The sequence below is a fragment of the Erinaceus europaeus genome, chromosome 13, assembly GCF_950295315.1.
Source record: "Erinaceus europaeus chromosome 13, mEriEur2.1, whole genome shotgun sequence".
NCBI classification, from domain to species: Eukaryota; Metazoa; Chordata; class Mammalia; order Eulipotyphla; family Erinaceidae; genus Erinaceus; species Erinaceus europaeus.
In genome coordinates, this window is record NC_080174.1 from 63,992,765 (window position 1) to 64,006,359 (window position 13,595).

General features: G+C 40.6%; 1 protein-coding gene and 1 non-coding gene across 6 annotated transcripts; one reads left to right on the forward strand and one right to left on the reverse strand.

Annotated features, from left to right (window-relative positions):
- The first annotated feature begins 5,512 nt into the window (after positions 1-5,512).
- On the forward strand, positions 5,513-13,334 carry SVBP (small vasohibin binding protein). Of its 5 annotated transcripts, none has more exons than XM_060206087.1 (3): positions 5,513-5,619; positions 6,287-6,437; positions 12,900-13,334. In XM_060206087.1, the coding sequence occupies exons 2-3, from the start codon at positions 6,324-6,326 to the stop codon at positions 12,984-12,986; spliced, it is 201 nt and encodes a 66-aa protein (XP_060062070.1). In that variant the 5' UTR covers positions 5,513-5,619; positions 6,287-6,323; the 3' UTR covers positions 12,987-13,334. The 5 variants fall into 5 exon arrangements, with proteins under 5 accessions (XP_060062070.1, XP_060062071.1, XP_060062068.1 ...); XM_060206088.1 differs by having other exon boundaries at positions 5,525-5,628; XM_060206085.1 differs by lacking the exon at positions 5,513-5,619 and adding an exon at positions 5,715-5,863.
- LOC132532510 (U6 spliceosomal RNA) lies at positions 10,655-10,760 on the reverse strand. The gene has a single exon (XR_009544464.1). It is a non-coding gene; the product is annotated as a U6 spliceosomal RNA (small nuclear RNA).
- Positions 13,335-13,595: the final 261 nt, after the last annotated feature.

A 13,595-nucleotide genomic window follows, 5' to 3' on the forward strand; every position in this document is an offset into this window, starting at 1 on the left:
TAACCCAGTAAATTGAAGAAGATATTTTTATATCAGACATGTGACAAGGGAATAATATAAAAAATAAATGAGAGTACAGATCCTGGAAAAGGATGACAGAGGACCTAGTGGGGGTTATATTGTTATGTGGAAAACTGAGAAATCTTATGCATGTAAGAACTATTGTATAAAAAATAAATAAATGAAAGATAATATAGTTCAATAACAATAACATAATAACAAGCATTTTGGTAAAAATGGGCAGGTCCAGGTGGTAACTCATCAGTAGAGTGCATACACTACCATTTATGAGAGCCTGGGGTCAAGTGCTCAGCCCCCACCTATAGCAGGGAAGCTTCATGAACAGTGGAACAGTGCTGCAGGTATCTCTCCTTCCTGTCTCTCTTTCTCCCTCTCTCCTGTCCACCTCTTCTCTTTCTTTTAAAATTTAATTTATTTATTCATTTATTGTACAGATACAGAGAGGAACTGAAATGGAAGGAGGTGATAGAGAGGGAGGAAAAAAGAGAGACACCTGCAGACCTACTTCACCATTTGTGAAGCTTCCTCCCTGCAGGTAAGGACTAGGGGCTTGAACCTGGGTCCTTGTGTACTATATAGCATGTGTGCTCAACTAATTACACCAGTACTCATGTCCCCCCTTTTTTCTCTATTGATATTTCACCCTCTATCATAAAGAAGGAAAAATGGAGAAAGAAAAAAGGCACCAGGAGCAGTGAAATCATCTTGCAGGCATTGAGCCTCAGCAATAAACCTGGTGGAGAAAAAAATATGAGAAGCAAAAGATCTGAATAGATAGTTCTAAAGAAGACATTATAGATGGCTCACAAGCATGAAAAAAAAAAAAAAAAAAAAAGCTCCACTTCAGTTATCAAGGACTCAGGGGCATGCAAATCAAAGCACCTAACATCTGTGAGAAGGACCTACATCAACAAAACAGAAACTGAATATGTTGCCAAGGATGTGGAGAAAGGGGATCTCTGTTACCCTGTTGGTGGAAATACAAACTGGTACAATTCCTAGTGAGAACAGTAGGGTGAATTATTAAACAATTAAGGATGAAAATACCCTATGGTCTAGCAATAACACTTCTAGGAATATATCCAAAGGAGATGAAAACACTAATTTGAAGGGATTTATGTATCCCTATGTGCATAGCTGCATTATTCATAGTAACTAAGGTATGGATGCAACTTAAATGTACACTGATTGATAACTGCATAAAGAGATTATGGGATATATATTCAATAGGATACTTCTTTGTAATTCAAAAAGATGAAATTGTAACCTTTGGGACAAAATGGATGAAACTGGAACTGATTATGCTGAGTGAAATAAGTAAAGAGATGAAAGACAACCACTGGGTGGCTTTGTGGAATATAGATGATCAAAGCATTTGGATTTAAAAAAAAAATCTATCTCCTAGACATTGTAAGAACTACGGTGAGGGCAAGTACAGAATGTTGGTGATGGGGCTGGGTGGTGGCACACCTGGTTGAGCGCACATGTTACAATGTACAAGGATTTGGGTTCAAGCCCCCAGCCCCCACCTGTATGTGGTAATTTTCACAGTGGTGAAGCAAATCTGCAGGTGTGTATCTCTCTTCTTTTTTATCTCCCCCTTCCCTCTTGATATCTACCTGTCTCTATCAAATAAATGAAGATAATTTTTTAAAAAAGAAGGTTGATGATAAGTGCAATATGAAACTATGCCCCTGAATTCTGAGAATTTTATAAAATAGTATCAAATCATTAAAAGGTAAAAAAAGAAAAAGAAAGGAAGAAAGAGAGAGTCACCTGTCTAATAGCAAGTCTTATTAGTCAGTGTGTGTATGTGTGTGTATGTTTTATACCATGCCCTTTTTTCATACCTGTAACTCTTTCACTTAACAGCTAGCATAGCTTTGTAATGTTCCAGCATAAAAACAATAACAAAAAAGGGGGGAATTTAAGTACTCTGATATATTCTGGTATTTATATTCTAGTATATATATTCTGGCTAAGTCTGCTGTCTTACTGCAGCTTATTAGAGTTGGATCAAAAGTCAGTAATAAGTACTTTATTCCTTCACTGTACTACAAGGTGGAGCCCCCCTCACTGGAAAGAGATACTTTGTTAGTCTGTAACTATCACTGTAGTGACAGGTGTTTCCATATCTTTGGTTTCATCCCTTGAGATAGTACTATCAAAGATTTGAATTATTTCTCCTCTATTGTTTTTTCTTTTTTTTTCTTTCCACCAGAGTATTGCTCAGCTCTGATTTATAGTGATGCTAAGGATTGAAACTGGTTCATTGTTCCTGGTTTGTCACTCTTAGAGTTAGTGCTATCTCTGATTATTTAATTATGGTGACAGAAATGAAGTCGCTGAGTCAAAGGTTATGCTTACTTAATTTTTTTGTGACAAAGGACACACGTAAAAATTATTCGGAGCATGAGGACCAGCACAAGGATCCTGGTTGAAGTCTCCGGCTCCCCACCTTGGGGGGGGAATCACTTCATAAGCGGTGAAGCAGATCTTCAAGTGTCTATCTTTCTCTCCCCATCTCTGTCTTCCCCTCCTCTCTCAATTTCCCTCTGTCCTATCCAACAACAATAACTACAATGGGGGAAAAAATGGCCGCCGTAGCAGGCACCAAGCCATAGCAATAACCCTGGATGAAAAATTAAAAAAAAAAAAAAAAAGCATCTTAGTCATCTTTAAGGGGACAGTTAAGTCCACTATCATTTATTATATCACATTGTTGTGCAACAGATCTCTAGAGCTTTTTCAGCTTGCAAACCTAATATCATATAGCTATTAAACTACTTCCTTTTTCCCCTCCCCTGAGCTGCTAGAAATCCACCTTTTACTTCTAAGAGTCTCAGTACTTTATGTACCTCATATAAGTGGAGTCATTCAATTTTTGTTTCTTGATGGGATTGTGTTCATGTTTAAGGCTTTTGGCAGTGCTAAACTTGTCTCCAGGAAGGCAGTTAACAATTTATACACTAACTGGAAGTTCATGGTTACCCACTGGGCTACATCCTCACCATTTGCTTAGATTCCATCATTTGAATTCTTGCCAAATCCTCAGAGGGACAGTTACTTAATCAAAGGTTCATTGTTTGCCTAACCTGGAAGATGGCAGCTGCATGTCTCCAAGAACAACCATCTTACTCTGAGGCTAGAGCTTGGGGCTTTTAGAGGGTAGCAGATCAGTGGACGGGTAGGGGAAGTTCAGTCATATAGCCATCTGGCTAATATAAAATGTTCTAATATAAAATAAGGCTGTCAATCAGGCTAGAAGGGGATCTTATCACAATGGAAGGAGTCCTTTTACAAGGCTGCTTGTCCTGCTGGAAGGAGCCCTGTCACAGAAATTAATCACTCAAACTGTAAAACTTCAAGATAGATTGCTATCCAGTAGTCTTAGACTACTGGATAAAAAGTACAAAAAGCTGCAAAAGTACAGCTTTGGATGTATAAGCATGAAGTCACAAGTTCAGTGTTCTGGTCTCTCTCTCCTCTCTAGTTCATGAAATAAAATAAACAGAAGAATCATTATACAGTACCTTGTCCTCCCCCACCAGACCTGCATAATAAATTTATCTTTTCATTTTTTAAAAAAAAATTCTATTTATTTATTATCTAATGGATATAGACAAAGAGAAATCAGTAGGGAAGAGGGGCACAGAGGGAGAAAGAGAGAGACACCTATAGCACTGCTTCCCCACTTCTGAAGGTTATCCCCTGCGGGGGGGGGGGGGGGGGTAGTGGAGGGCAATGGGGGCTTGAACACAGGTCTTTGAGATAATAATAGGCTTATCTTTTCCTATGCACAAGCTTTGTTTATTTTCATTTTCTTCAGTATTGGAAAAATTATATATGTGGAGAGCAACATATAGAGTCTGTAATGCTTGCTCACTTACAGAATATTAACAGTGAGTATGTTGAAATTTACATATGCCAATGTCCAGTTAAGTGGCTAAAGTATTTGCTGGGGTTCTTATTAGCTGTGACTTTAAACAAGTCACTTAATTTATAGGCACCTCTGTCCCCTTCTTTGTAAAACTAGGATAATAATAGTATATTATACATATTGACTATGAAAAATATATGAGAATGTGAAACTCCAAGAAAAGTGCATGGAATAGCAGCACTGAAGAGAGGTAGTTATTATTTCATTATTATTAGACTGAACAGGATTTCTTTTTTTTTAAGATTTTTAAAGTATTTTTAATATTATTTATATATTTCCTTTTTGTTGCCCTTGTTTTTATTGTTGTAGTTATTATTGTTGTTGATGTCGTCGCTGTTGGTTAGGACAGAGAGAAATGGAGAGAGGAGGGGAAGACAGGGGAAGAGAAAGACTCCTGGAGACCTGCTTCACCGCTTGTGAAGCGACTACCCTGCAGGTGGGGAGCCGGGGTTCGAACCGGTATTCTTACGCCAGTCCTTGAGCTCTGCGCCACGAGGGCTTAACCCACTGCGCTACCGCCCGACTCCCTAAACAGGATTTCTGCAGCACTTATCTATAGTTTTATTTAGACTTTGCTAGCCTAATATAAAATGATAACCAACTGTTTTAATTTGTTAAATTACTCTAAATCACTTTAAGTCTGAAACTGTGAAATTATCGCTTCTCAGAGAACGTGAACATTACTCTATGCTGACATTGGCTATTAACACTTCCATTACAAGTTTCTTTCTCAGAACACTATGGCGAATCACGAATCAAGAAGGTGGCAAGCTCCAACTTGGCTTTTCGAATTAAAAAAATTTAAGTTCAGAATATCACACTTCTCCCCTACCCCCCAGGAAGAAGTGGACTGAAGGGGAGAGTGCTCTATAGTGGAGGGAGAAGACAAATTGATGGTTAAGTGTGGTGTGCGGTCCTGTCTAGCGGAGCTATGAAACTGCATCCCAGTAACAACCAGTCTCGTAAATGAACATCTCCCTAACAAAACGATGTGGTTGAAAAAATATACAATGCGGACACGAGGTGGTGGCACACCTGGTTAAGAGCACACATGACAATGCTCAAGGAGCCATGTCCAAGCCCCTGGTCTCCACCTACAGGGGGATAACTTCTCAAGTGGTGAAGCAGGGCTGCAGGTGTCTTCTCTCTTGCCTTCTCTATCACCCCCTCCCTTTTCAATTTCTTTCCGTCTCAATCCGATACTAAATAAAACATTAAAAGAGAAAAAGAAAAAAATACAATGCGCATCTTTGGGACTACACTTTTTTCGAACCCATTCTTTATATGTGATTAATAGTGGCTTACAGGACTTAAGTTTACAGCGTGTAGTTCCACACCACACCCACCACCAAAGTTCTGTGACCCCATCCTCCCAAAGAATAACCACCACAGTTCTCACAAAGTCTTGGAGACCACTTGAGAACATCACCTTTCAAAACCTAGCAGTGGTCCCACATCCCCGGGAAAACCTTTTGTTAGCAGGAATATCATCCACGCCAGACCCGCTAGCCCAGACATACTCTCTGCGCGTGCGCACACCTCCTGTGGGCGGGGCTTCTCCAGCCACCTCCCGGTCACGGCCCCGCCCACCCTGAGGCGCGGGGCGCGGGTCTCCCGAGCCGGGAGTTGGGAAGGCGGGTGTGGACCGGCGGGGCCTGGTGAGCGAGGTGCAGAGCCCAGCGCGCTGAGGCCGGGGCGGGAAGGCACGGACGCCACGCCATTACTTTGCCCCGGGGGAGGATGGTAGCGGGAGGGGAGCCTCCCCCGGGGCCGGGCTTGGGCCCAGGGCGGGGCCCGGGCGGGGTTGGCGGCGGAGGGCGGGCCCGGCGGGCGGCGGGGCTGAAGGCCGGGCGCAGCCCGTGGAGGGCGGCGGCTCTGCAGGCCCGGCTGGCGGAGGGCCAGGTGCGGGCCTCCCCGCCGCGCGCGGGTCCCTGGGGCCTCTGGATCTCAGTAGCTCCGCACTGGGCACCGCACGCTAAAGCCTGTGACCCGCTCTCGCAGTGGCTCCTCCCAGGGCCCGGGAGGAAGGAGGCCAGGCTAGGAACCACTGTCCCATTTTGCAGACAAAAAACAATGAGTGAGGCTGGAGGGCAGAGGGGGGGTGGTGGAGATTGGACTAAAGATGCCAGCGAGGTCGTGGCTGTGGGATTCAGTTCATACCCACCCCTCTGCCTCCATCCAAAGATTTCCACTCTAACCCACCCGCTGCTGAACCTGTCAAAGGAAGAGGCTGAACTGGGGTTGGGGGGTTTGATGAGATGAGTGATGACAGTTGTTTTGTTTCATGCATGTGTTGTTTAAGTAAGTCTTGTTGCACCCATCCAGGTCAGAGCTGAGGAAGGATATTAAGAAGCGATAAGTCATGGATACACCTGCACGCAAAGAAAAATCCAAAGTTAAAGAACCTGCCAGCAGAGTTGAGAAGGCTAAGCAGAAATCAGCCCAGCAGGAACTGAAGCAAAGACAAAGAGCAGAGGTGAGATCGGGGTGCCCGTATACCTGTAGACTGCTGAAGATCAGTGATACTGGAATAGAGAAATCACAGAGCGGTGTAATGCCCCGGGAGCCTGTATCCTGGCAAAAAAAAAGAAAAAAGAAAAGGAAAGGAAAGGAAAGGAAAGGAAAGGAAAGGAAAGGAAAGGAAAGGAAAGGAAAGGAAAGGAAAGGAAAGGAAAGAAAGAAAGAAAGAAAGAAAGAAAGAAAGAAAGAAAGAAAGAACAGCTTAGAAAGGAGATCAGTGAGGGTCCAAAATGGTGGTGGCAGCCCAGAGTCCATGCCAAGTTAATATCAGAACCAACCAATGCCTAGCACAGAATTTTGGTGGTAAAGTCCAGAGGGAAAGAAGAAACGAGAAAGAGAAGGGACATGCAAGGGGATGGGGTTAGTGTGAAAGAGAGTAAGTGTCAAACACCCCTCTAGCACAGTTGTCCCGGATTTGGCCAAGTAAGAACTCACAGCCAGCTGCTCATAACCAGGAAAGAAAGGCCTGATCTCCAACCAGTATGTTTCCAGGCCCATTGTTCTTTCAGCACTTACAATGTATTTGGGTATAAAAATTTTAGACTCTCTACATTGTTTCAGTTTTTAATGTCAGAGGGAGAAAAGCTTGCTTCACTGTTTTTGAGGAAAAAAATGTTTAAGGGCTTTATTAATGAGAGAGAGAAGCAGAGCATCACTGTAGCACATACAATACTAGGAGTGGAACTCAGGACCTCATGCTTGCAAGTACAGTGCAACACCTGGGTTCTCAGCACCAAGAACTGTTAATGGTTAATGTTTTGTTATCTTTGCCTAGAATCTTTGTAAAAATAAATATATAACTAAAAATAACATGTAAATTTGAGGTTCCCATTGTCCATTTTCTGCCTTCTTATATCCTTTTTCCTTTTTCATGGACAATCACTATTTTTAGATACCTTTATATTCAAATATTAATAGTACCCTTAAGCCATGTATTCATTTGTATTTTAAATTTTTTATTAATAAAAATCCGTATTTTGTATTTTGCTTACTTTTGGGGGTTGTTACGTGCACAACCACTCCACCACTTTTTGCTGCCAGTTTTTTTTCCTATTTTCTCTAATAAAGAGACATAGAGAAGGAGAGGGAGAGAAAGAAAGAAAAAGACAGAAAGAAATCTGCCGCACTATTCCACCACTCATGAAGCTTCCTCCCTACAGGTGGGGATGGGAGCTTAAACCTGGATCTTCTCACATGGTAATATATGTGTGCTTTACCAGGCATACCACCACTTTGTAGCCTGTGTTTTTTAGAACTATTCATGTTAATATAAGAATCTAGGGCCAGGGATGTGGTTCAGTGGAAGAGTGTATTTTTTTACATGCATGAACTCTGGGTTCAGTCTCTGGCACCACATGAGGGAGAAATAAAGATAAAACATGTTATTTCATGGATGGTAGAGCAATACTCTGATCACATATTAGTCTATTTTGTAAATCTAATTACCTATTCCTCCAGTAATGGACATTAAACATATTTACAAGGGTGTTTGTTTGTTTGACTTTTGTTTTGTCACTATAAACATTGCTGTAGAAAGAACTTTTAAATGTCTCCTTTGGAACCTAAACAGAATTTCTGTAGGACATATATAACTTAAATTACTGGATACGTTTCAGTTTTACTAGATATTGTCAAATTGCTTTCAAAAGTTTGCATCCACTAACAATTCTCTTTCCCCATTTTTCCAGTACTCGATAGTGTCAAACTTTATATTTCTGTTAGCCTGATCCATTCATTAAACAAATATTGAACTGCTTCTATGTGTGGAACTGTGTACAAGTCGAGATGCAGGATGATAGAAGGAGAAAAGAATCTCTGCCTTCATGCAGCTTATATTCACTGTGGGAGGCAGATGGTAAACATAGTCAGGAAAATTAGGAATGTATTTAAAGTTAATCCATAAGGTGAAATATACCTTTGATTAAAGCTATCCATTTGATACCTGGATTCTAACATAATTTTCTCTTTTCTTAACCTTCCCTGTGTGAATCCAGGCCCATAGATGACTTTACTGCCTTGTGCTTTGATGAATAGTTTGCTATAAAAAAAAAACAGCCCTAGAAATTGTCCTTTGGGGGCCGGGTGGTGGTGCACCTGGTTGAGTGCACATGTTACAGTGCACAAGGACCCAGGTTTGAGCCTCCAGTCCCCACCTGCAGGGGGAAAGCTTTTTGAGTGGTGAAGCAGGGCTGTAGGTGTCTCTCTGTCTTTCCTTCTCTTTTTCCCCCGTCCCTCTTGATTTCTGGCTATCTCTATCCAATAAATAATAGATAATAAAAATTAAAAAATAAATTTTTCTTTGGACAGGGCACCAACATTTGCTAGTCCCTCCAGCTCTGAGTTGCAAATGCTAAATGAAGTTATTGCAGCTGAGAGGTTGGGGCTTCTCTGCCTCCCCCTCATAACCCACTCACAGAGGGGAAACTCCACCTCAGGTACAACACTCAGAGAATCTTTAGGCCTGATCTCATTTAGTAGGAATCAAGAGAGGCAAGCCGAGAAGAGCAGAGGATACTGCTACCCCTAACCCAGCACCCAGAACAATGGCTGAGGCCAGGTCCAGGGAAAGAAGCAATCCATAAGATAGGGAGGAAATTGGCCTTTATACACACTTTAGGTAAAGATGTAAAGGATATTGTTCCTGTCCTTATTGATGCCCTTCCAGCTGAGGTTCCAAGGGCAAAGTTTGTCTGACTTCAAATCCCAGCTCCTCCGTATATCCCAGTTCTCTCCAAGAAAACAATTAACTTCTCTGAGCCTCGGTGCCTCAATTCTTTCTTGATAAAGTGAGAATGATACTACCTTCCTCAAAAGGTTATCAAAGGGGCCGGGTGGTGGCACACCTGTTTGAGCGCATGTATTACAATGCTCACGGACCCGGGTTTGAGCCCCTGGTCCCCACCTGCAGGGGGAAAGCTTCATGAGTGGTGAAGCAGGGCTGCAGGTGTCTTTCTGTCTCTCTCCCTCTCTATCACCCCCTTCCTCTTGATTTCTGGCTGTCTCTATCCAATAAAGAAAGATAATAATATATATATATATATATATATTAATTTTAAAAAGGTTATCAAAAACAAAAATACTATATATAAAGAAAGCACAGTACCTCTTACAGAGAAAGCAAACCGTAAATGGCAGTGATTATTATCAGGAATCCCTGTGTTTCCAAGCAGTTCCAAAGCACATTGTGCTTTTGATGTGTGGGCTATAAGTTGAACAAGTGACCATGTATATGTTGACTTACTGAAAGGTGATATGAATTTGTACTCTAGAAGCAGCTGACTCTTGGTTATTAAAATGTGCCAAGCACAGGACCACCTGCACATACATGACCACATGACATCCTCACACCAGAACTTGAAGACATGTATTACTGTTACTCCCCCTTTAACTTTTGGAAACCCTTCCTAGAATAAAGGAGATATCAAATACATGACTCTGTAAAGCAGAAGGTAGTATGTTCCTCTTAAAGTGATATGACCAGATATGACTGAGTTATTGAGGAACAGATTTTGGGTCAAAACATATCTTCTACTTTTGTCTCCTGCTTTGCTCTGCCCTACAGCTGCCTTGTTGTTTTATTTGCCTTGCATGGAATGTGATCTACAAAGATAGGAATGTGACAAGACCACTTGCCAGGAGGAAGACACTGTTTCCATTCAATTCTGTAAAGATGCCACATTCCAGAAAGTTAGCCTTGAAGGAGAGATGTAAGGGTAATTAGAAACAGAAGGCACATTTGGCAGCTGGAGCTGCATTTGATATTAGTGACTCTTTCCATTTAGATAGTCTGTTGTTGCTTGGCTCTGACACCCTGGCCCATTCTGAATTTCTTTCTCTGCTTATTTCATGTCCCCCTTTTTCTTACAAGCATACCTCCCTCACCTGCAGAGCTCCTGGAAGCTATTTAATATCTTTCACCATCCTTAGCATATTAATGTGCAGTTCACAAATGTTCATTGAAACATGAGAGTTTTAGTTTTTCAGTTTTTTTTTTTAATTTCTTTATTTATTGGATAGAGGCAGCCAGAAATCAAGAGGGAAGGGGGTTCTAGAGAGCGAGAGAGACAGAGAGACACCTGCAGCACTGCTTTACCACTCACAAAGCTTTCCCCCTGCAGGTGGGGACCGTGGGCTTGAACCAGGCATGCCACCTGGCCCCTTCAGTTGTTTTTATTAAAATATAAACTTATTGCAAACGTGTATGTTATCCTTGTGCATGGGCCATGCTAATTTTCTTTGTATCATTCCAACTTAGTATTTGTGCTGCCAAAGCAAGCACATGAAAGGTTTTAAAAACAAAGATTTAAAAACAGGTTCATAGCTGTAGGTAGAGATATACTGGGTTGTCGGAAAAGATGTATTTTTTTATTCAAAAAAACGTGACTTTTCCAATAACCCACCCAATAGATAGATTAAAAATATTTAGCATATAGGGGCCAAGTGGTGGCACATCAGGTTGAACACACATGTTACAGTGTGCAAGAACCTGGGTTCAAGTCCCCAGCAAGGGAAAAGCTTTGTAAACAGTGAAGTGGTACTGCAGGTGTCTTTCTGTCTCCCTTTCTACCCTTCCCTGTCAGTTTCGTATATATATATATGTTATGTATGTGTGGCTTAAAGCGTAAACAAACACCTTTGTACTACCTACCCAGCTAAAGGATAGAACATGGTAGCCAGGAGGTGGCTTACCCAGGAGAATGCACTTTTGCACAAGAGCCCAGGTTTGAGCCCCTAGCCACTGCAAGGGAGCATCTGTAAGGTGTGGGGAGCTTCATAATAAAGAAAAAAACTATTTGGAACAGTAGTGAATTAAGTAGAAGTCTTTTTCATGTGAAATAAATATAAGTATTACAAATTTGGGGGAAAACTATAGAGTCATTCAACTATTATATACTATTTGTAGCAAGCATTTAATCAGGAGCTAGATGGTGGTGCACCTGGTTAAGCGTGCACACACAATGCATAAGGACCCAGGTTCAAGCCCCCAGTCCCCACCGACAGGGGCAAAGCTTTGTGAATGGTGAAGCAGTGCTGTAGGTATCTATCTCTCTTCCTCTTCATCTCCCCCTTCCCTCTCAATATCTGGTTCTCTCTAGCCATAAGTAAAGATAATTTAAAAAAAAAAACTAAAAGCATTTAATCATTGTTTTGATCATTTTACTTAAGTGTTTGAGACAGAGTTTATATATATATATATATATATATATATATATATATATATATATATTTTTTTTTTTTTTAAACTAGAGTACTGCTTAGCTGTGGTGTATGGTGGTGTGGGGGATTGAATCTGGGACTGTAGAGCCTCAGGCATGAAAGTCTGTTTGCATAACCATTATGCTATCTACCCCCACCCCATTTTGTTTTAATTTCTCTGTAGCAAAATTATGTCCTCTTTTTAACTCAAAAAGTTTTTACTTACATACCTGTTCTGTTTATTTTGATTAGTTATATCAGAAGTTTGAAGAACTTTCTTTTTTTTTTTTTTTTAGTATTGTTGAGGAACCATCTTACAGTTTTGCTACCTCCTCTGGCATATATTTGGTTGATTTTTCCAATAACTTCTGCTCCTATCTTATATTTTCTGTTTCTCTCTCTTCTCAATTTCTTTTTCTTCCCCTTCTATTCTCCTTATAATCAAGTTATACTCCATATATATATATATATATATATATATATGTATATATATATATATATATATATATATATATATCCTTTTTTTTCTCCTACAAATTGAGTTTTATGTTTCTGTTCTTTAGTAGATAGATTACTACAGAGAGAAGAAGAAGAGTAAGGAAGAAAGTAATTATTCTGTCTTTCACCTTAGAATGCTTCTTGCAGTCTTCTTTGCCCCAACACTGCCTGCCCTCATATTCCCACTACCTTCTCCCTGGATGTTGTAATAGATCCCTCCCAAGGATCTTCTCTCCTTCCCCCATCCCTCATGTAGTCATCAATCATATTTCCAAAAGCACAGATATAATCAAATTCCTCTCCTGCACTTACCTTTGCTTCTCTCCCGAGTTAGGAAGATAAAGTTCAGATTCCTTGGCATGGCTTTTAAGGCACCAACTTAATTTTCACGCCCTCTCTAGCTCTCTCACCCCCTCTGATGTTTCCAGAGTGAATTCTGTACTTGTGATTGTATTTAATCATACTACCTGCCACCCTGCCTATATATATATATATATATATATATATATATATATATATATATATATATATATATATATATATATAAGCCAGGTCTTTTCTTATTCCTGAAGTAGAATAAATACCTACCTACTTTTACTGTTCCCTTATCACTGTCCCTGCATTAGCAGGGGAGGAGTCTTGGCATCTTCAAATGACACTCATATTTGATGGCATGTTAAGAAGCTACTCCCATTGCTAACATGCATGTCTTTTTCTCCTTCAGATCTATGCCCTCAACAGAGTCATGACAGAACTGGAGCAACAGCAGTTTGATGAATTCTGTAAACAGATGCAGCCCCCAGGAGAGTGAGCCACCAGCATTCAAATGATATAGAATCCTGATGGTTTTGTGAGCTCTTTTAACAGTTTTAAACTGTTTGACCCATTTGGTAACCTTACAGAACTAGACAAGAAGGCATTTGTGTTATTCCTAAAACTGGAAAAATCTAAACTTATATGTAACTTCTGCTTCACTGGTTCCTTTGATCTGAATTGGCCCAGTACTTGCTGAAGAGATTTGTTCTGTTTATCTAAGAAAATAGATGTTCTCTCTCTCTCTCTCTTTTTTTTTTTTTTGCTTTTTTATCATTTGAGAAAAATCAGTGTTTCTTGTGAAACTGTAAATCTCCAAAAACACAAATTAAATACTAATAAAATGTTCAGTTGTTTGTACTTTAGTTTGGGTATGCTAGCCATAGAAAATGGAGTCAAAAGAATGTAACAGGTAATAAAAAGTGAGGTGAGGAGGAAAGTAGCCCTTTCTCCTTCAGGAAAGGTGTGGAGACAAGAGGAAAGAAAAAGAAAGAATGTAACTGCTTCCAGGTGTGTGTGCATGTGAGCAAGCACACTAAGACTTCACCACTCCAGGCCAAAGTTTTCCAATAGAGAAGAGATAACTGCCACACCAAAGCTTTCCACA

Bases quoted from the DNA above. Each gene is read 5' to 3' on its own strand.
- SVBP (XM_060206087.1), top strand. From the start codon at position 6,324: ATGGATACACCTGCACGCAAAGAAAAATCCAAAGTTAAAGAACCTGCC. The intron at 6,438-12,899 runs GTGAGATCGGGG...TTTCTCCTTCAG, and splicing joins AGCAAAGACAAAGAGCAGAG to ATCTATGCCCTCAACAGAGT.